Consider the following 20,635-nt stretch of genomic DNA (forward strand, 5'->3'; position numbering starts at 1 on the left):
GCACTTCTCGGCAAGTCATACAAGTGATTACTTACATTGCAAACAAAAGCTTAAGGAAACACATGAAAATACAAAGGACAAGAAAAACCACAAATTGGCATCAGCCTCAAAACAAAAGGATTTAGTAATAGAATAAAAGTCTCCACAGTTAAGTGTCTGTCAAAATTTTAAATTATCCAAACAGTGCAAATGTCAACTCAGTGTCATATACTGGACTGTTAGGACTTGTCCCGTGACGCTGCAAACTGGAAGAGCTAACCACTTTTTATGATCACACAAACCACCTAAGTTGCTCAAGGTTTAGAATAAAGCAACATTTAATATTTTTTAAAAGACAGAACTTGTGACACATTCAAAAAGAAAACTTGCTTTGTTTTTATGCAGCTGTGCTCAGAAGTCTATCAACTTTCCTCAGAAACCATCCTGGGCTTTCTCAGCAGTTCAAACCGCAGCTCAGAGCAGCGTCACGCTGGCCGCCTGCAGGTACCCCTGGAGGTACTGGAGCGCTTCTGCATTGAGGCTGGTGCTCACCATTGACGGAACCTGCGAGACAGGAAACACACACACCCCATCTCTACCGGAACCCCAGCTCTGGGACGGGCAGTCCCTCACCTGTGACTGTTACAGGAACTCCCCAAGTAACCCAACTGCTTTTATGCCTTCAAAAATGAGCAGGTGTAAAAAGTGGACCCATAAGGAATGACTGTTGTTCCCCATGGCAGAGGCAATGTGGCTATGATGTTTTTAAAAAAAGTCCGTACGTGCTGCAGGATGACACACACTAGGGGTAAAATGACATGCTGCCTAAAGCTTGCTCCAAAAAAAGGAAGAAGGCATGAAACCAGATTGGCAGAAAATGGTTATTATTGAAGGTTAGCACACGAGGGTGCAGCATGCTGGTTCTATGTATTTTTGAAGTTTTCCACAGTAAAACATTGAAAAATATAAATTTATCTTAAGACTCTCAAAAGTGATGGCTAACAGAACAAGAAGACAGCCATCACTAGGTTTACTCTATATTCCACTGTTTGAGTATGCTTCAGTGAACAAATAAAAACAAATAAACATCTGCCTTTTAATATTAGAAGGATTATTTCAATCTGGGAAAAAAGATACATTTCTAGTCAAAGGGCTTTATATCCCTGATTTACTCCTGAAATCATTCACTTAAAATATTTTCGTAGCCCATCATTTCAGCTAAAGAAAAATAAGCCTTGAGTACTGCTCAGTGGGGTGCGTTCGGTTCTGCTGACCGATGAAAACAGGCACCAGAACGACTGCCACCCTCCCACCTCCCTGGAAAGGTCTCTGACCACAAAGACACTCACCCTTCCCGGACACGCAGTAGACAATTTGTGGAGTGACTGTGCCAAGTGAATCTTGGGGTTGGTCACCATTGGACCTACAGGGTCATGCTCTTTTTTCCCAGCAAATGCCAACTGTGAGAAGGCAGTCTGGTATCCTGGCGTATCTTCTATGTCAATAAAATGTTCTTCGTCAGGAATGGAATCATCTTCAGGTAACTCAAAAAGGCCAATCAGAGACTGCAGTAAAGGAGTCCTGGATTAGAAGGAAACAAAACAGCAATTCCTTAGAAACACAAATTATAGACTCACAGTCTCAACAGTAGCCAGGGACCACTGAAATTAAGATGGACATCAGTGTGTATGGCTACCCACAACAATTTTCAATTCTTTTGGCTACAGCACCCCAATTTCTCTCTGGTAAACCGCTCCACCCACAGAGTGCTCAAGCTGGCTGTGTGAGCCAGGCCCGACTAGTCACAAGGCTACGTGACTCAAACCAAATGAAGAGTCAGCGCTAGAAGCCAGAAGTAAGCCCCAAGTTGTCAGATTACTTTACGGAAGGGCTGCTTGAGTGAAACCAGAAGAAAAGGAGCGGCAAGAGGTCCGGGAAAGCTAGGCCTGCCGGACACTGAGCACAAGCACGTAAGATCTTCTCTTAGCCTCTTCACCTTCTCTTGAGACTGAAGCCAGTTCACTTGGGCACCTATCATAAAACTGTCTTAGAACTCATCAAGAACACGGACCTTTACCAGACTCTCAAGGAGTTCATGAATTCCTTCTCCCACTCCCCGAAAAGTTAATTAGGAAACAAGATCATCGTAGACCCAGAGGATCCACAGGTCATGTCTTGGACCCAATGGTTGCTAGTGGAGAAGCGGAAATCAGAACCCAATTCTCTGACCCTTGAGAGAGTGAGCCTGGTTGATGTTGCAGTCACAGCGAAAGGCAGCTGCAATCCCCGAGAATTTTAGAATGGAGTACTTGCCACAGTTTCGTATACTCAGTGTCCATCATTGGGGGGCATTCTGTTAGTAATTTGGTTATGCCAACCGCACAAATCTTTTTCTCTACGTTTCCAGACACTTTCTGAATTTCAGGAATAATGATTTTTTCCAAAACCATTCCAAACATTCTGTTAAAACAAAATAAACCCAGTCAATATTAAATTAGACTACCACTATAATTAATAGTTAAACACTTCCTAGATGTTTTTTATACTCATCGAGTCCTTACGAATATGAAATACAAAGAACAAGGCCGCACTGATGGAAGAGACTTGGAGATGGCAAAGCACCAAACCTCTACCCTGTGAACAATCACCATCATCTTTTGTGGATGCTAAAGCCTACGTTCAATCTTTACAGCCATGTTTTGCTCTTTTTTTAAAAAATAACTTCAAGGTCTTAAAAAAGTTAGAAACTAGGAAAAAGGAATAAGAAACAGCAAGAAAAAGAATCACTCACTACCTGGCAATAATTAATTTTAACATTTCTGGATAATAAACTTTCCAACCTTCTATACCTACATAGCTGTACCAGTAAATGTTAATGGCTACAGTAAAAAAATGATTTAGCCAATCATTCTACTCCGTTGCAAACACCTAGAATGCAAGTGTCTAGAGTGTATGTGGAAAGAGTGGGCATCTCAGAGTATGGACATTTTAATGCTCTACAGAAAGGGCACTTCCAGTTAAACACCCACTGGCACTGCATCAACTGCTGACTTCCTCACGACCCTCTACTGCTTAGAGAGCCCATTTTCCGGTACTGCTCTTCAGGTTAATTTTCTTTTCAGTATATTTTATTGCTTATGCCATTACAGTTCCATTTTTTCCCTTCCCTGTACTCCCCTCTGCCCGAATTTCCCCTCCCTCCAGCATCCCCACCTTATTTCATGTCCATGGGTGGTACATATAAGTTCTTTGGCTTCTCCATTTCCTATACTATTCTTAACCTCCCGGTTTATTTTGTACCTGCCATTTATGCTTCTTATTCCATGTATCTCCATTCTTCCCCCTCCCTGCTGATAACCCTCCATGTGGTCTCCATTTCTGTAATTGTTTCTGTTCTGGTTGTTTGCTTAGTTTATTTTGTTTCACGTTCAGGTGTTGATAGTTGTGAATTTGTTGTCATTTTACTGTTCATAGTTTTGATCTTTTTCTTAGATAAGTTGCTGCTTAGATAAGTTTTACATTTATTCAATCTGGAATTTTTTGGATACACTATAAAGAGATCTAACATGAGTTTTTTCTCCATCCTCTATCATTTCTTTATATCCTTCCTTTCCCTATTAAGTGGGGAGTGACACTCAACCACATTCTCTGCACGCACACTAAGCATCCTTACTGACGCAAACTTTCCCCATTTGAAGAATCACACTGGTCACCAAGGCAGGCCCCTGGAGACCACGCCGACCACCTAGTGTTGCACACAACACTGGCTGTGGAGGGCGCCAGAGGAGGGGCTCACTTTGGGAATTAGACGAATGTTTACAGGCATTTTCTCCTTTATGACAACATCAAGAATATTTTGAAAACCACAAATACTATGCCATCACTACACCAATAACTATGAAATCATGTATAAAATAGACATTGGTTTATGCTTTTTTAAAGTCCAATTTTTCACTTTTAAAAATAAAATATAGCGCTGGCTGGTGTGGCTCAGTGGACTGAGTGCCAGCCTGCGAACCAAAGGGTTGCGGGCCAGGCCCCCAGTGTGGGGCGCATGAGAGGCACCCACACATTGGTGTTTCTCTCCCTTTCTCCCTCCCTTCCCCTCTCTCTAAAAATAAAGTTAAAAAATCTTTAATCTAATAAATAATAAAAACAAACTTACTTTGGTTGTATACCATCAAAAATTTCTTGTAGTGCCAGTGCCCCGTATTTTATGCAATACAAATTAATAAAGACTAAGAAACCTGTTGAAAGAAGATGCAGATTATCAATACAGAGGACTCAGTGCACTGAACGAGTGACTTAGTGGGAGTCTGCCAGAGGACTCAGCAAGCATCAGTACCTGCCTTTAACACAATCAACATACAGAACTCCTGCCTTTACAGTACAAGCATAAAAAGTCTACATGCAATTTCTGACTTATATTTCTTTGTAATATTTCTGTTTAAACATTTTGGTATCTAAACATAAACTAACCTTTGGAACACAATATATTTGAAACTGATTTAGTGTTTAAGGAACACAAACATCTTAACGTATTTTATAGATAATATTTATAACTGATAAAAGGTTTATTACTACATGTAACCATAATGCCTAGGGGTTTTAGCTACTTTCCTTCATTATTTCTGCAGAAACACCAAAATGATTTTACTTACTCTTGATAAACTTTGTTGTTTTGGAATTCTGAAGTCTTTGGAATAGTAGAATGAAGATTTGCTTCCTGTATTGGTCAACTGATTCACTAAAGAATTGAATAAAATCAACAATGTAAACTCAGCATTTTCTTCTGAGTAGCTAACAGAACCCCTGATTACCATACAGCGAGGGTATACGAGTGTACTCACGGAGGCATGTGCTCGATTATACTGTTCAGAAGATAAAAACCTTGGTGGTCATTGGCTTTGGATGCAATGAGCTTCTGGAAAACACCTAATAACCCAGGCTACAACAAAACAGATCAAATAGTAATCAGTTAAAGAGGCAAGGATTAATTATACCAAAAGTTAAACAGGTGATGTAACTTGGAAAAGAGTGGATGTTGTAACAATCTAATTAGCAATTTCTGAAGTGTAGAGAAAAATAATTCCACCACGAGTCCTTAAAGTTCTTGAAATTAACCTGTTTGGCTCTTATTTTTTAATTTTCCCTCAGGGAGATAACTAAGGTTAGATACCTAATTCTAATAAGATACACATTAGCATTTCCTCTTTATTACTTCCCTTTTTACTACATTTTAATAAAGAATTTTTAAAAATCTGCCATCCTTAGTTTCCATCAGCCATCTTAGAAAATCATCGTTACATCAAAGTCAGTCCGACTCACAATTTTGTCCGCTGCGGTGCTTGCTATTGTATTTGAACCACGTTCTAGGAATGCTTGAAGAAGCCTCACTAGTGCAGGGATATTTCCTGTCCTTTCCCAAAGCACTGGCTGAAGGAGATGAGGAAATAAGGCCATGTAGGAAGACGGGATATCATTTTTGTGTGTTTCCAGAAGCAAAGACATTACTTGAAAGACATATGGAATAAACTCTGTTGAGGAAGTAAAACAGCTGTCAGTTGCAGAATCAATAGCTCTGCCCCCAAAGGTTCCTATCTGTTACCAAGGCTGCATTTTATAACCACTTTAATGATTTTATTCCATCAGGGAAAAAAACAACCCCCTTTAACGTACCTTGTACATCGTTCTGTAAGATGTCAGTAAACACCAGAAACAGCGCCTCTTCAAAATTTACAACAGCAGCAGGGTTGGCTTTGCAAGTTATCCTTATGGATAAACATATTGCTTCAAACATGTAGTGATTAAAGTGAGGTTTGCTTGGGTTCTGAAAATTTTTTTAAAAAGGCGTATTATTCTAATAATCCAAGAGACTGTATTCACCGTCACTTAGAAGAAAACACCTAACCCTTCTAAAACATTAAAAAAGATGCCTTCTTTTTAAGTCAGTATTAAGACTACCATTACCGATGACAATAAAAAGCCTACGCACTGAAATTTTACAGTGATTATAAAATCCAGAAAATAAAGCAATACTTGCTAATACTTATTTGTTTGGATTTCTTCTTTTAATGAGCAAAAGTTTGCTACAAAAATGTATTTGAGAGTCCTTGGGAGGTGAGAGCGCGAGCCTCAGCTGCCCGTGCTGTGAGGGCCTAGTCTCGAACCCACGCACTCCTGTGCGGTCACTGCCAGTGGTGGAAGGAGCAGGGACGCATGCCCTGGCTCTGCCAGGGGCCTCATGTGGGATCTCAGGTAAACCCTAACTTCTACAGGCTTCATGTCCATGTCGACAGAGTGACGGCCCCGGGCAGCGGTTTTCCTGGAAGGCCGCTACATCAGACTGATGAGCTCAGGAGGTGAGTGTGGGGGGAGGGATGGTCCCCTGCTTCTCTTCTCTCTCAGTCTCCGAGGCCCACAGTCTGAGACCCTGACTAGACCTCAGTGGAAAAATAATCACTGCTCTCCAAAGTCCCTCTAATACTTCCTATGAATTTATCTCCTCTTCATAGTTATTAGGAGTAAGAATTTAAAAAGAAATTTTGTCACCCTTAAAATGACTTTTTATTATCTAAAACTTAGAATATTTAAATATGAATCAAAATATGTGTTAAACTTCTGATCAAAGGAGAAGTGAATAGCCTCTTTTGTGTCCACTTGGCACAAAGCCTACTTTCCTAAGATCATTTATTACTTGCGCTTTCTCAGTTTCCTTCAATGAACACGTTACTTGAAACTGAGGGTAATGACGTTTTCGTGTTTCTGAGCCTATACTTTTAAAGGCGAGTGCTACCAATGCCTCCAATCTAATGTCATCCCCACATTTTCAGAAATGTACATGAACTGCAGGGTCAAGAAGAATTCAAAGACCTTTTTCCTAAGTCTGACCTACTGCAGGGAACCCTGACGCGCAGTTTAGAGCGTAAGTTAAAAAGCAGCTGTACTTTCAAAAGGGTTCTGTTACCTTACTAACAGCTAACAGCTTCTGTGTAAGCTGAGTGATGAGAGTAGGGATGTAAGGGATTATGGCTTCTTGTAGGAGGGAAAAACTCCTCATGATAGCTGTAAAATACAAAAACAGCAAAAACAAACAGTTTAGTTAAAATTCAGAACAAAACACTGATTGAGGGAAAAACTGATTTTTTCTCTGATTCGTCAACTGAAATTTTCAGACCCTTAACCCCCAGGTAGCTCTCTACATTTAAAATCTAAATTTCCCTTCTTTTAAAAATTAGGCCAAGGACTGACAACAAAAGTTAGCTGGGGAATATTATTTCCAGAGGGCATAAAGCTTAAGGAATTAAAAAAGGGACACCAAAAAAAACAATGAAGTGAGTAAAGAGGCAGAGAAGGCACTATTTTGAGTCTTTTTCACTGAGAAGTCAGTGGCAGAAAGTGTTCAGTCCTAGCCTACTGGCAACGTGACTGCAGCCTACTGGAAACGGAAAGAGAAGGCCATGGGCCTCCCCCCCAGCCCTGAAAAAAAAAAAGAGATTAAGAGCGTAAGAAGAATCCAGAAATACGTATAAAGCTATGGAGGGCCCATATTGCAAAAATATTGCTCATTGAAAAATGCCTACAAACATTTAGCATGGGAAATAAATACATTAAGCTAAAAATATACGACAGCCATTTTTGCACAAACAGAACAGATGTTTACTAAGTAGAGCACGTACTATACACAGAATAGCTGTCCTCTCTCGTCTCCTACCCTTTGCAATGATGTTCCCTCTCTCTGAGCCAAAGCCTCACACTTCAACTGTCTAACTGCTCTTGCCCCTCACCTCAGCTTAGACACCGCTTCCCAGAGAAAGCCTGTCCCTGGGCCCGGTTAAGAAGGCTAGTGGGTGGTCAGTGTCCCTCCCCTGGGCTGACACACAGTCAGCCTTTCATTCACTCGTGTAAGGGTATTTACTGAGAAGGTCTTACATCCTGGGTGTTCTTGCCTACCCTACAAACAGCAACAAAGACCGAGGACCAGTTAGCTGCCTCACAGAAATGGACATCAAACCACAGTCACTGCACATCACTGCTGGGAGAAGTACAGTGTGAAAACACACTTACACACACATAAACACATGTACACATGCATGCACACCCCAGGAGTCCTGACCCAGAACAGAAACATCCATTTCTTTGAAGTGCACTGCCTATGAATCCAACACTGCGCTCATCTCCTGGAATGCAGCAGTGAAGGCGACTGTGACTGCCCCTGAAACGGGAGCTGTCGCAAAGACACTCTCTTACTGTAGCACCTGGCAGGTGGTTACAGCTGCCCGTGGCCCTGGCACTACGTCTCTGCAGGCAGGACCTATGTGGGGTCTATCAAGTGCACCCAGGTCTCCCACCAAGAACTAGTGTGGCCTGCCATCGCGGAGTGCTGTCTGATCTAACCTTTGCCCTGAAGAAATTCAATCCTAGGAAAGGAAAAAAGGAGGGTGCTACTTTTTCTTTCATAAGAAGAGATCTCTATCAAATTAGGTAAAACTTTTTCCTGAAAACACCATTAATAGTAAAGAAAACAATATTCTTCATTTAAAAATACCTAATCCTACCTAATTCTTAGGTAACAGTATACAACTCAGTGTTCACCCTTATAATCAGAGATTAGATACTTGTAGTCTGTGTACACCAGGGAAACGGCCTACCTTTCATAATATATTCATTTTCTGAAGAGCCAGGAAGTGTGAGAGCTTTGAAAAGGTTTGTTAGCAGAATCTCAACAAACGGTGCGATTTCTGCAGCTGTAAAGCTATAGATGAAAAAACAGCTTTCAGTCACTGCCAACCCTTGAGCTTGTCACTTTGGATTACCCTTGGCAACTACTAAATCACACTTCTTGGCATAAAAGTGAGCCATCTCCCACCAGTGACAATCAACAGACAGCTTAGGAAAATAATTTTTTCTATGAGCTCATGTTAAATTCCCAAGACGACACATCTGAAACCAATCATAATTAAACAAACCAAAACCTGAGCACACCCAACATCACTAAGCTGTTTCAGGTCATTCTTGGTTCATAACACCATTGAGACCAAAACTCGAAACTCTCAGGGGGCTCAGTCACCTAATCTTCCTGGAGGTGGAGCAGATTTAGAACGGTTTTTGCATAAATTCTAGTCCTGAAGACAGATACTGGCTTGACTCACCTCAAAGGATGTCCTTTCAACCCTTAATTGGCCTCTGGGAATATCTGCACTTCAAGTTCTGGATGAAGAGAACCTAGAATTGTTTTCCATCTCTTACCCAAAGCTCAGTTTCAAGAAATAACATTGTTGAAGAATGGCCTGAAAGACATGCAGACCATCCATTCCTCTATAGTCTGGCCTGCATCAGGCCAGAAAAGCAACGATCTTGGACCCTAGTGTGTCCTGTCTCAGCACTGATTCAAAACCGCCAGGGTAACTTGCGGTTGAGAGTAACTGCGCATGCGGCCGGAGAACGGAGCTGCTACACACCCCCTTCCTGAAGGCCCACTTTGGAGGTGCCTCCTGAGTTAACTGTTTCGACTTTAATCTCATGGAGATTGTGAAAATTCTAACTCACCAAGTTTTTCTCTTTGCCTTGGTTGCTAGGAGACTCCACACAGAATTCGAGTTTCTTTAACTACTGTACAGGGTCCTGACACACATTTCTGTTTATCGTATGAAACGCACCCCAGTTATTTTCCTTTGCTCCAGTTTCCTCTACTTAACTTGATTATCATAATGTGTCTATTCTGGCATGCTGCCTCAAATCCTTTCAGATGGAGACAGTATAAATGAGTAAAAAGTACACATTAATTTTTCTAACTACTAATGGAATTATGAATACATTCAGAGACATCCCTGACCAGTACAGAACACCCACCCCAAGATGAAAAACTAGCAACTCCTGAGAACCCAACACTTACAGAGTGGCGTGGCTGGGCCCCCTCATGGTGAACAGCCTCTCCAGAGCATGTGCTGCGTACGTATGAACCACAACACTTTCAGCTTGAAGATGATTTATCAGGAGAGGAACAGAGACTAAGAGCTGCTCTTTCGGTACCTGAAAAACACAATAACACACATGCTATTAACTCAGTGATGCTATCTTTGAGTAAAAGACAACTGGAAGAAAAGGGCTTGCTGATTCTAAAAAGTGTTCTTTCAGCTGTTAAATGGAAAATGATGTGGTTGAAAAACCTAAACTTCTATCCAACACGATGGTTCAGTTCATATTCGTGTTTCCAATCCTCTTTCTCTGAGCATAAACAGTATGAATAGGATAAAATCTTGCATACCATAGAAAAATACCACGGAGAAGCAGACTAAGATTTCACTACTTTTAAGAACTATACTTTTCTCTAGCAGGCATTTCTTGGAAAAGTTATTCAAGCTTTGTGCCTCATTTTCTCTTCTATAAAAAGGGCAGAGGAGGACAAAAATAGGAATACTAATCCAATAAAATTCTCTTAAAATTTTTAAGACAATCCATTAATCATTAAAATAGAACAACTTCACAAGGTTGCATGTAACCTTGGGTAAATACTTGCCAAAGACACAAAAAAATTATAAATCAAAAGATTAAAGAATCACCCATGGGGAGTAAACTATGGCATATTCTTATGATGGAACAGTACATGGCTCTTGAAAATGAACTCTTACCACCTCTACTAAATGAGTAACTCTCTAAAACAATGCTAAGCATACAAATAAGCTGTATGGACGAGTACCTGTAGCATGGTATCAGCTATATAAATACAAAATTTAAACCTATGAGGAACTATAGAATTTTTGTGGAAACAAATATGTAGTAAAACCACAGACAAACACTTGCAAGAATGGGTATGAAACCTACTGAACTCATTATATCTCTGGGGAAGAGACTGGAGAGGGGACAGGGAGGAAGCACCCTGGCTGCCCCCACTGAGTGCACACACTTAAGTCACAATGGCATGGAGTCCTGCTCGTTACGTCATCATCGTATAGGGCGGGCAGAAGTAGGTTTAAAGTTGTGAGTACGCAAGACAGTTTATTCTTGTATTCTTGTTTATTAATTACTGTACTATTTTCCACATGAATAACTATAAACCTACCTTTGCCCCACACTGTATTATTTTCTACTCTTGCTTGTGTATTTAAAATAATTTGCCAGATGGTAGAATTGTAATTTGGCAGAAGTGTTGGACAAGAAAGATGACTTTGCATGTTATGTTTTTTGTCTCACTAAAATTAAAGCAACATAAAGTGTTAACAATCAGAAGGATCATATAACCCAATAGTAAAAACAAAAAACAAAACGAAACAATCTGATTAAAAAATGGGCGGAGGATCTGAATAGACTTTTTCCAAATGAGATATACAGACGGCCAACAGGGACATGAAAAAGTGCTCAACGTCACTGATCAGGGAAATGCTAATCAAAACCACGATGAGATATTATCAAAAAGACAAGTAATGACAAGTGTTGTTCAAGGGTCAACTTATTCATATACAAACATCAAATCATTATGTTGTATACCTACAACTAATATAGCCCTGGCTGGGTAGCTCAGTTGGTTAGACAGTAGTCCAACACGCCAAAGTTGCAGGTTTGATCCCCGGGCAGGGCACATATAAGAAGCAACCAATGAGTGCATAAATAAGTGGAACAACAAATAGACATTTCTCTCAAAATCAATAAAAAAAACCCCTCGTGATGTTTTTACACACACAGACACACACATACAAATAAAATATAACTCAATTATATTTCAATTAAAAAATAAAAGAGATGAGAAGCTGAGACCCACAGAGGGAACAGCAGATATGGGAGTCTTCCCCTCCCCGGGGCTGTGGGCTCATTGAGAGGCTTGAGTGGTGGGATTTCTCTTTCACTATTTTCCTTCCTCTGACCCAGAGTGCTACTGACCAGTTGGGGCCCGGGCATGACTGATTAAAATGGGGAATGATAAAGTTTTACAAAGGGGATTTATGGTTGTATCACTAAATACTTCAGGATCCACAAATTCTTATTCAGAGTCCAAACTGTTCAGAAAATATACAATCAATGAAAAATATTAAAAGAGTATTCTGTTGTTGACTTTGAGCTCGTGCAGGGAGCTGTTCTGATAAAGTTCAACAGGAACCAAAACAATGAGCCAGTGACTTGAGGGGGTGACCCAGCATCTCTGTACTTGTTAGACTGACTTTTAACTTTTATTGGTCCTATGTAATAAAGAAAATTAATCATGTCTAAGAATATATAAATATAAACTAGATCAATACTTTGTCAGTTATGATAAAAGTACCCTACCACGCTTGAGAGCTGCATGAAATAAAGAAATGTTTATTTAAAAAAATAAAAAAATAAGAAAAATACATCTCTTTTAAAAATTAAGACCAACAATCATAAATATGGGCAAAAGTATGACTAAGTAGTTCACAGAAAGTAAATTTGTAAAGAAATGCAACATGATACAGTCAAATCCCTATGGAAGCAAACTTGGCAGTATCTAGCAAAATCACAGTGCGCGTTCCCCCTCTAGTCTAGCAGGCCTACTTCTGGGACTCTATCACAAAGTTACAAGGCAAAAGCACTAAGTGACATACACACACAAGGCTATTAAAAGTATTATTTAAAATAACTGGTATTATTTAAGATAGCAAAAGGTACAAAACACCCAGGTTATTTATTTATGAGGGGACTGGTTGAGTAAACCATGGGTAGGCCACCCAATGGAGTACTATGGCTATTTAAAAAAAATGAGGAAAATCTATAAATACTAATATAGAATGACATCCAGGGTCTATTAAGTGAAAAAAGCAAGGTGGAAAACTATTTTTAGTACACTCTCTTCTGCATAAAAGGAGGAGAAATACAAACATGTATAGAATAGGTATTAGGTTATATTTTCAAAATAAATAAATGGAAACACAGTTTCCAAAATGCGGTTACAAAAAAGTCACCTTTAGGAAGAGGGAACAGGGGTGGAAGCTGCACTGAGCACACCCTGACTTTGGAGGCATGGAGAGCAACCCTTCTCATGGCCAGCCGCCCCCTCAAACACACACACACACACACACACACACACACACACACACACACACAGAAATGAACCTGATTGTTTATCAAATTTGTGGCAAAAATGCACAAGTAATTTCAAGTTGCTTTTAAACACGGTGTTTTTTTTTTTTACTACACATACTTAATAGAATAATACTGTAAGGATATAAAAACAATAAAGAGATGAAAATGAATTCAGCAGTATTACTTTAGTAGTAATAATGTTGGCATTGTTATTTATTTCCTGATTCTCTCCTGTGAAAAAAGCCTAGAACCAATGACAATTCATTAGCAATATCCCTAGCTCCTAGACTATGGTCTTTAAATAACATTCCCACCTTTAAGAGGTGGCTAATCGAGGTCTGGAGCAGGAAGTGAGTGGAAAAAGCAGTTAAAGGCTTAGCACTAAGTTTATGTCAAGTGGGCACAAGAATCTACATAATGGGGCCCCCACTGGCCAAAGATGAACTAGGGCATCAAAAATACCCTCCACTGTCATCTTTCGAAGTTGGTAAAGCATCGCCTCCTAACTCTAAAAATTTATAAAGAGGGAAAACCGACAAACATTTATCCTGCATTTTCCAAACAAATTGATAATTAAAAATTAAAACATCCATGAGACTGTGGTGGTTGCTGCACAAAAGAATGAATATATCAAAAACCATGTAAGTGCACATATTAAAATGGCGAATTTTATATTAGGTGAAGAGTATCTCAAAAAGTAAGTCAATGATGGAAAATTCCTCTTCACTTGAATCTACTGATCACTCTCACCATCACTAAGTGGACAACCAGACACGCACATGTCCTAATAAAACGAAACAAGGTGTAACTGCAACAAATTCTTGCCTCCCTCCCAAAGGATTAAGTGGCATATAATATATAAATGAGCAGCTACTTACTTGATTCCTAAAAATCATAATGTATTTGATACCATCAGCTTTAAGAACAGGAAATTCATTCACTATTAAAAAAAAAATAAGTCATAGTTACTTTTGTGCTAAGGACTATTACTGTAAAATTGGTGACAACATTATGAGATGTTTAAAAGATGCCTTTAGTAACCGAAATGTCAAGTAATTGAAGCTTAGTTAATGATATAATAATCTCCTATGTAGCTATTAATTCTGGTAAGATTACAAATAATTTGGTTTTCCCCCTCCCTTTAAGTTTCATTACAAATGAACATTACTTAAATAATTGAATAAAAATGATTTGGACTATGACTAATAACCGTATCATCATCTTCTCCAAACTGAAGCTACTGTAAATCAAGAGCAAGTCTCTCTGGCTGGGATGTGCTTTACATTGCTCTAGTGTTGGGAAAATAAACCAGTGAAAAGGACAGAATATTGGCCAGTTGTTAAAAATTCTCGCAGTTGGACAATATTAACATGGAAGTTCATTACAATACTCTCCCTACCTTTTGTATGTAATTTTCCATAAGCAAGTTAAAAAAAGGGGACTACCTATGTACCCTGGTCAATATCGTTTCATCAAAATAGGAAATTATCCTTACTATTCATCAGTTTCAAGTACTTTAAATTTACTTCAGTTTTAACAGCTTATTTTTTCAAACGAGAAGGAAAAGAAAACCAAAGTATAATTCCTAGACTCTATGCCAGGATAACAAAAAGCTGAGTTACAATTTAGTCTTACTTGTTCCTATTTTCCTTTCTACGTTAAGGCAACATTTTCTTTATAAAAAGTTAATTTCACATGGGCAAAATTTGGAGGAACCAGTAGAGATTTTATTCAATAAGAGAAATACCTAAAAGAAGCATAGAGCCAATGGTTTGAGTACTGTAGCGATGTGGAGCTCTTGTTATGACTTTCACCATAATGCTACTTATTTTAAAACAACATTGCAAATAAAAATTGCAGGTACAGCGTTGTATGTTGTATAAATACTTTCACACAAAACTCACCATTGGCTGACTTTAAGTCAGGGAGAATGTGATTCACAAAGAACTCAGTCAGGTTTACAAGTTCATTTGCTTGTGTAATTCCATGCTGAAAAACAAATTTGTTACAGGGCAAAATAACATGAAACACCTGTATATATCCACCACACTGGAAATTTAGGTAACTTTAGAAAACCAGGTTAAAAATTGAGAAGAACATTTCAAAACACAAACTGCTTAAATATAAAACAAGATTGTTTTAATAGGCTAAATTAGCAAACCCCGAGTCTAAGGGAACAAGTGTGGCATCTGTCAACTTTTTGGTCTATAAGAAACTTAAGTGCTTAATATATCAACATGAAGTCATCTTTGCAGACTATGAATTCTAATCAGAACTAATAGGTTATCTCGCAGGACAGGTTTGACTTCTGTGGTTACCGACAAGTCTGTCTTAGAAATAAAACTACATTGAAAAGACTCACCTTCTGTGTTTGCGCTTTTGATGCCAAAGACGTCACTAGATAAATGGCCGCATCCTTGTGTTTCCAGTTGACAGACGGATTTTTTGCATACTCCTGCAGCATGGAGTTTACGTAACCAGAGAAGATTCCTGTCACGGGTCCCTCAAAAAACTTGCATAATCCTCGTACTAGATCACAAGCAGCCCTGCGTCTAGTATCAATATCTGTAAAACCAAAGGGGAACATATCATGAGAAACAAGCACCAAACAACTGATCAAATTTGTAAGAAAACCACTATCTGACAGCCAGCAGCAAAATAATGAAAAAATATTTTTCTCACAAGAAACACAAAATGAGTGAAAATTAAAAAGGTCATAGTATGAAAACACGAATATGTACATTAAAAAAAAGTGAAGACAAATGATTCACCTGATATAGCCCATCTATATCTGCTTTTTAAGGTGTGGAAGTTAAAGAAAGCAAACAGTTCTCTAACAAAGCTAGTTGAAATAACACACTAATCTTAACTCCCCTTCGTCCCCAAATTTACGAGAAAAAGAGCAAGTTTAAAACTGGCTTGCTAAGACTAACAGTTAAAAACTGGAATTCAGCGCTGGCTGGTGTGGCTCAGTGGATTGAGCGCTGGCCTGTCAGGGCACATGCCTGGGTTGTGAGCCGGGTCCCCAGTAGGGCGAGTGAGAGGCAATCACGCATTGATGTTTCTCCCCCCTTCTCCCTCCCTCTAAAAATAAATTTAAAAAACCTTAAAAAAAAAAAAAAAAACACCCCATACCAGACCCTTCCAAATCTCTTCTTATGTACTCTTCAGAATTATCTTCAAAGGCTTCTTCATCAGCAGCTACAAAGAGAGGCGACATTTCAGATAACTCCTCAAAAGACATGCCAATCACTGTACTTTACAGTGAGTATGCAGAACAGTATGTAGAACTGACACGTTTTCCAGCAAAGCGTTGTTTCCCAACACATGACTGTTCCATATATTATGAATCATTACTTAGAGCAGCAAAGGCTACCCTGAAAGGTTAGGAAACAGGTACTGCACACAGTGTGACACCAGCTCACATGCTCTAACGTGGCAGTGCCCCATAACTGGGCTTTACCACCAACTTTCCAAAGTGAGTCTCGGCCCGCCCTGACCAGGCAGCTCAGCTGGTTAGTGTCATCCCCACGCGCCCCAGCTGCAGGTTCGATCTCCAGTCAGGGCACACGATACAAAAAGCGACCTCAATGAAGGCACAAGTAAGTCGGACAACGAACTGTTGTTTCCTTTTCTCTTTCACTCTCCCCCCCTTCCTCTCTTTCTCTAAAACCAATCAATAAAAAAAGTATTAAAAAAAAAGTGAGTGTCGGGAACCAATCTAGGGATGCCACTTTTTATTTTGCCAGATAAGGACATTAAAAAACCAGGTAACAACTACAATTACCATTGTTTTACAAAAAAATCATTTCAACGTCAAAAAAGTAGGACAGACAACATCAGAATAAAGATCTGTCCTTTAAATGTAGTTTTATGGAAACACGAAAGGAAATAAAACCTCACATTATATTGTCCTTTATTTCCTCATTTTGTTCCAGGTAATTTGAGAACCACTGATCTGAGGACTGCTGTGACACAGAACACAACTCCTTCCACGTTTACTACTTGTTCTTCCCAGCTGGAAGGAGTGACTTTCTGTACACAAACAAATACACTCTCTTAGGGGTATCTTAACCTTAAGCACAAACTAAGTGGGCTCTCACTCTATTTAAAAGTTATTAATCACATCTAATCTCAAGTCAACTGTTGGAAAATAGCTATTTGCCGTGGTGAAATACTAAATCAAATGACACCAAGTTATTTCCATAAGTGGAGACACTGGACAGTTTACTCTCTTCTCAATATAACAGGACTGCAAGTCTTACTCAATTTTTCCATGGAAAAGCTCCACAGTACACAGCAAAGCTCACCACGGCAGTACTTATTTCACAAGTGCCTTTCGTACCACATTTCCCGTCTAGGGTTACTAAGTAGGCAATATATGATCAACAAAAGTTTTATTCAGCGATAAAAAAATTAGAATGTTACAAAAGCCAACAGGGAGAAGACTTACTAAATTTATACTAACACTCCTTTAAAAAACAAAACAAAACAAAAATAAGCTTTTGATCTCCCAAAAAAGCTTTACACTTCGCCATAATTACCTCTAAATTCCATGTTAGGCACAATAACCTTTTCACAGATACTTGTCAGCGTGTTCTGGTCCTCAAACAGATTCTTATAGTGAGGTCTCTCACAAACTGAAGCCAGAAATTGAATTGCATTACTTACCAACTGGAATAAAACACAAAAATAAGCATATTTTTAAGAGCAAAACTGAATCATTTATTTCTTGGGGAAGTAGGGAAAGGAATGTCTGAATTATTTGTCTCCACCATCACCTTACCAGGTCATATTTGACCTCTTGACCTGTTGTAACTAGTAAATTCCAGATGGCTGTGACAAAACGAGGCAGGTACCGTTGAAATTCTTCATCGTACTTTTGTGCATACAGTGCAGCATTATCACAAATCTGGGATTTTAAGAGCTCCAGTAAGCCTGCTTCCTCTTCATCCTCACATAAGAGAAAACAGAAAACTCAAATACACAACTTTAAAAAAAATTATTTTCAAAGATTTTATTTATTTATTTTTAGAGAGGGGGTAAGGGAGGGAGAAAAGGAGAGAAACATCAATGTGTGGTTGCCTCTCACACGCCTCCTACTGGGGACCCAACCTGCAACCCAGGCATGTGCCCTGGCTGGGAATTGAACCAGCGACCCTTTGGTTCACAGGCCTTGCAGGCCGATACTCAATCCACTGAGCCACAGCAGCCAGGGCTAAACTTTCATCATGTCCACTATTTCCTATGCTGTGGATGAATTTTTAAAAAGAGACTATTATTACAGAGATCTAAGTTTTAAGTTTTCTTAGTACGTTCAATGACAAATGATTTTCTATTTCATAAATGTTTACACTGTGAATACTCTAAGGCCTTACTTTCAATGTAATTAAATAGCCTAATCTATATACTGTGACCAAAGCCAGAAGCATAATAAGTAATTGATTCTGCATACTAGAAATAACCAAATGTGAAACATCCCACATAATCAAATATTACTTGCATTCTTGGAATTTTAGCTATTAACAATGCAAAGGTAAATAGTTTTTAAGGCCAGAATACTAACTGATCTCCAATAACTTTATTTCATTTTCTGAAGTCTAATTAAATATCTTCCAAGATTTTGAGGGTACCCAAATCATGTAATTAAAAAAATTGAGATATAATTAATATACAACATTCTATCTCAAATAATTCTTAACTTTAACAAAAGTCTACTTGGGAAAAAATTTAAACAATACTTACATCAGTTTGTAGAAGCTTATTATCTAATGTCAAGAGGGTATGAAAATTGTTCATCCAAGTTTCCATATTATCTTCAAAAAATTCAGGGAGATCCTAAAGAATAAATGCTGACCTGAGACTTTTAATTAAAATAAGTATGCTATTTACATAAGTTTCCCACGCACACATCAAACATTTCCACATGCCTAGAGACCCAAGTCCATACTTCTTAGCCTGAGCCAACCATTATCTATTTTGGTAAGAATCCTCTGCTCTAACTAGGTCTGGCAGCAGAACAAACCACTGTGACTTCTGTCTCTGTTTATATGTTTTCAACCAGAAATGATGCCATCTAGACTTCCTGTCCCAACTTAAAGCTACTTATTCCTTCAAGGTCAGCTAAGACTGTATGAAGCCTTTCCTTACAAAACTTGGTGCTTACCATTATATTCCTTTTCTTTTCTGAACTATTGCATTTAGTGTAAGATGACCACCAATTAACTGTCTTATACAATCAATGGTTTCCTATGGGATGGTACTGCCTTCTTAATGAGGTTGATAAGCTCCCCAAGGGTAGGAGTATGCCTTGGGTATCCCTGACTATGGCTCATTCTTCCTAACTTCTAGGAAGCAGAATTCAAAAGAAAGTATAAGCAGAAACAGTGGCATCCTTTAATTAAATAAGAGTTTCTCAAACTGCAACCCAGCTGACCACCGACGTGGGTATGCCATTTTGGGCTGTTCATCTCCTACTCTACCTAATCCTTTTGTGCAATGTTCTCCCTACCACTGTGAGTCATGCTGTAAGGATCAGGTCAGGGTACTTGGCTCTGGCTATGAGCAATAAGGCCAGGTCCTTCCTCTTGCCGTTCAGTACAGTAATCTGGACCAATGAGATCTCTTGGTTCCTGGAGCCCTGAATCTTAAAGTACTGATTCAAGAACAGAGTGACTGACTGGATGCAACAGGATGATCAGGCATTTTCTGCTATAAAATTGTGGCTTTGTTTCCTCTGAAAGGACACTGGTTCTTCTACTATCCAAAGCCTGGTTCTTCAGCCTTCTGTCTCCCAGATACGTTTCCATTCAAAGCCTTTTTGTGTAAGCTAGCCATAGACCTCTAATCAAAACAGGGCTCTCCCAGTGTTAAGATCCACTTAAATGAATAAGAGGTAGGCCTGAGAATGCAATCTCTCAGCATCTTCAATGCAAGAGAAGAGGATGATTCTCCCAAACAGTGACTGAGGATGTGGGGTTTCCCTCCCTTTCTGGTCTACAAGAGAATGCTGCTTCCCCCCACGAAACAGCTACTAGTGATCTCTAAAAACTACCATAAAGTAGAACACTATCTGATGAGACAAAGAATGGGAGGAGTCAGACAAAAACTAATTTCTTCCAGAAAAATCAATGCTGGCAAACAAGTCTTTATCAAATATAAAACTGTACATTTGACAACAAAGAGTAAGAATCAAAAGTAAGAAAAAAAACAAAAAACAAAGCTTACCTGAAAGTTTAAACTGTAGAACAGTTTTGAGATCAGGATCAAGGAAGAAAAAAGAATCCTCAGGGCAGAAGCATCATTCGCATGGGTATTACAGAGTTCAATGGTGGCCTTGGAAAGAAATTTAGGACACGGTTTTAGTGTACGGCAAACCTTCATGAAACAGCCTGTACTAGGCTGAGACGACCTACCCTCTTCTCCAAAACTTGACTTTTAAAAATATTTGATTTTATTGTTTTAGGATTTTATTTATTTATAGAGAGATGAGAAGGGAGGGAGAAAGAATGAGAGGGAGAGGAACATCCATGTGTAAGAGATATGTTGACCAGTTGCCTCTTGTGTGCCCCCGACCAGGGACTTGGCCTGCAACCCAGGCATGTGCCCTAAATAGGAATCG

At 39.1% G+C, this 20,635-nt stretch overlaps 1 protein-coding gene across 2 annotated transcripts in view; it reads right to left on the reverse strand.

Moving 5' to 3' along the window:
* Nucleotides 1-299: 299 nt before the first annotated feature.
* Nucleotides 300-20,635, reverse strand: part of CSE1L (chromosome segregation 1 like) — a 37,118-nt gene continuing 16,782 nt past the window's right edge. For both annotated transcript variants that reach the window (XM_024559443.4, XM_045194844.3), the window contains exons 7-25: nucleotides 20,242-20,349; nucleotides 18,760-18,852; nucleotides 17,801-17,968; nucleotides 17,559-17,688; nucleotides 16,150-16,215; nucleotides 15,377-15,579; nucleotides 14,919-15,003; nucleotides 13,893-13,954; nucleotides 9,875-10,011; nucleotides 8,631-8,734; nucleotides 6,947-7,044; nucleotides 5,659-5,809; nucleotides 5,308-5,516; nucleotides 4,830-4,927; nucleotides 4,641-4,726; nucleotides 4,145-4,226; nucleotides 2,293-2,439; nucleotides 1,329-1,560; nucleotides 300-543 (exon numbers count right to left, since the gene is read on the reverse strand). In XM_024559443.4, the coding sequence (XP_024415211.1) occupies nucleotides 454-543; nucleotides 1,329-1,560; nucleotides 2,293-2,439; nucleotides 4,145-4,226; nucleotides 4,641-4,726; nucleotides 4,830-4,927; nucleotides 5,308-5,516; nucleotides 5,659-5,809; nucleotides 6,947-7,044; nucleotides 8,631-8,734; nucleotides 9,875-10,011; nucleotides 13,893-13,954; nucleotides 14,919-15,003; nucleotides 15,377-15,579; nucleotides 16,150-16,215; nucleotides 17,559-17,688; nucleotides 17,801-17,968; nucleotides 18,760-18,852; nucleotides 20,242-20,349 (2,349 nt within the window). In that variant the 3' untranslated portion in view covers nucleotides 300-453. The remainder of the gene's footprint in view (nucleotides 544-1,328; nucleotides 1,561-2,292; nucleotides 2,440-4,144; nucleotides 4,227-4,640; nucleotides 4,727-4,829; nucleotides 4,928-5,307; nucleotides 5,517-5,658; nucleotides 5,810-6,946; nucleotides 7,045-8,630; nucleotides 8,735-9,874; nucleotides 10,012-13,892; nucleotides 13,955-14,918; nucleotides 15,004-15,376; nucleotides 15,580-16,149; nucleotides 16,216-17,558; nucleotides 17,689-17,800; nucleotides 17,969-18,759; nucleotides 18,853-20,241; nucleotides 20,350-20,635) is intronic.

This window comes from Desmodus rotundus, chromosome 6 (genome assembly GCF_022682495.2).
Source record: "Desmodus rotundus isolate HL8 chromosome 6, HLdesRot8A.1, whole genome shotgun sequence".
NCBI classification, from domain to species: domain Eukaryota; kingdom Metazoa; phylum Chordata; class Mammalia; order Chiroptera; family Phyllostomidae; genus Desmodus; species Desmodus rotundus.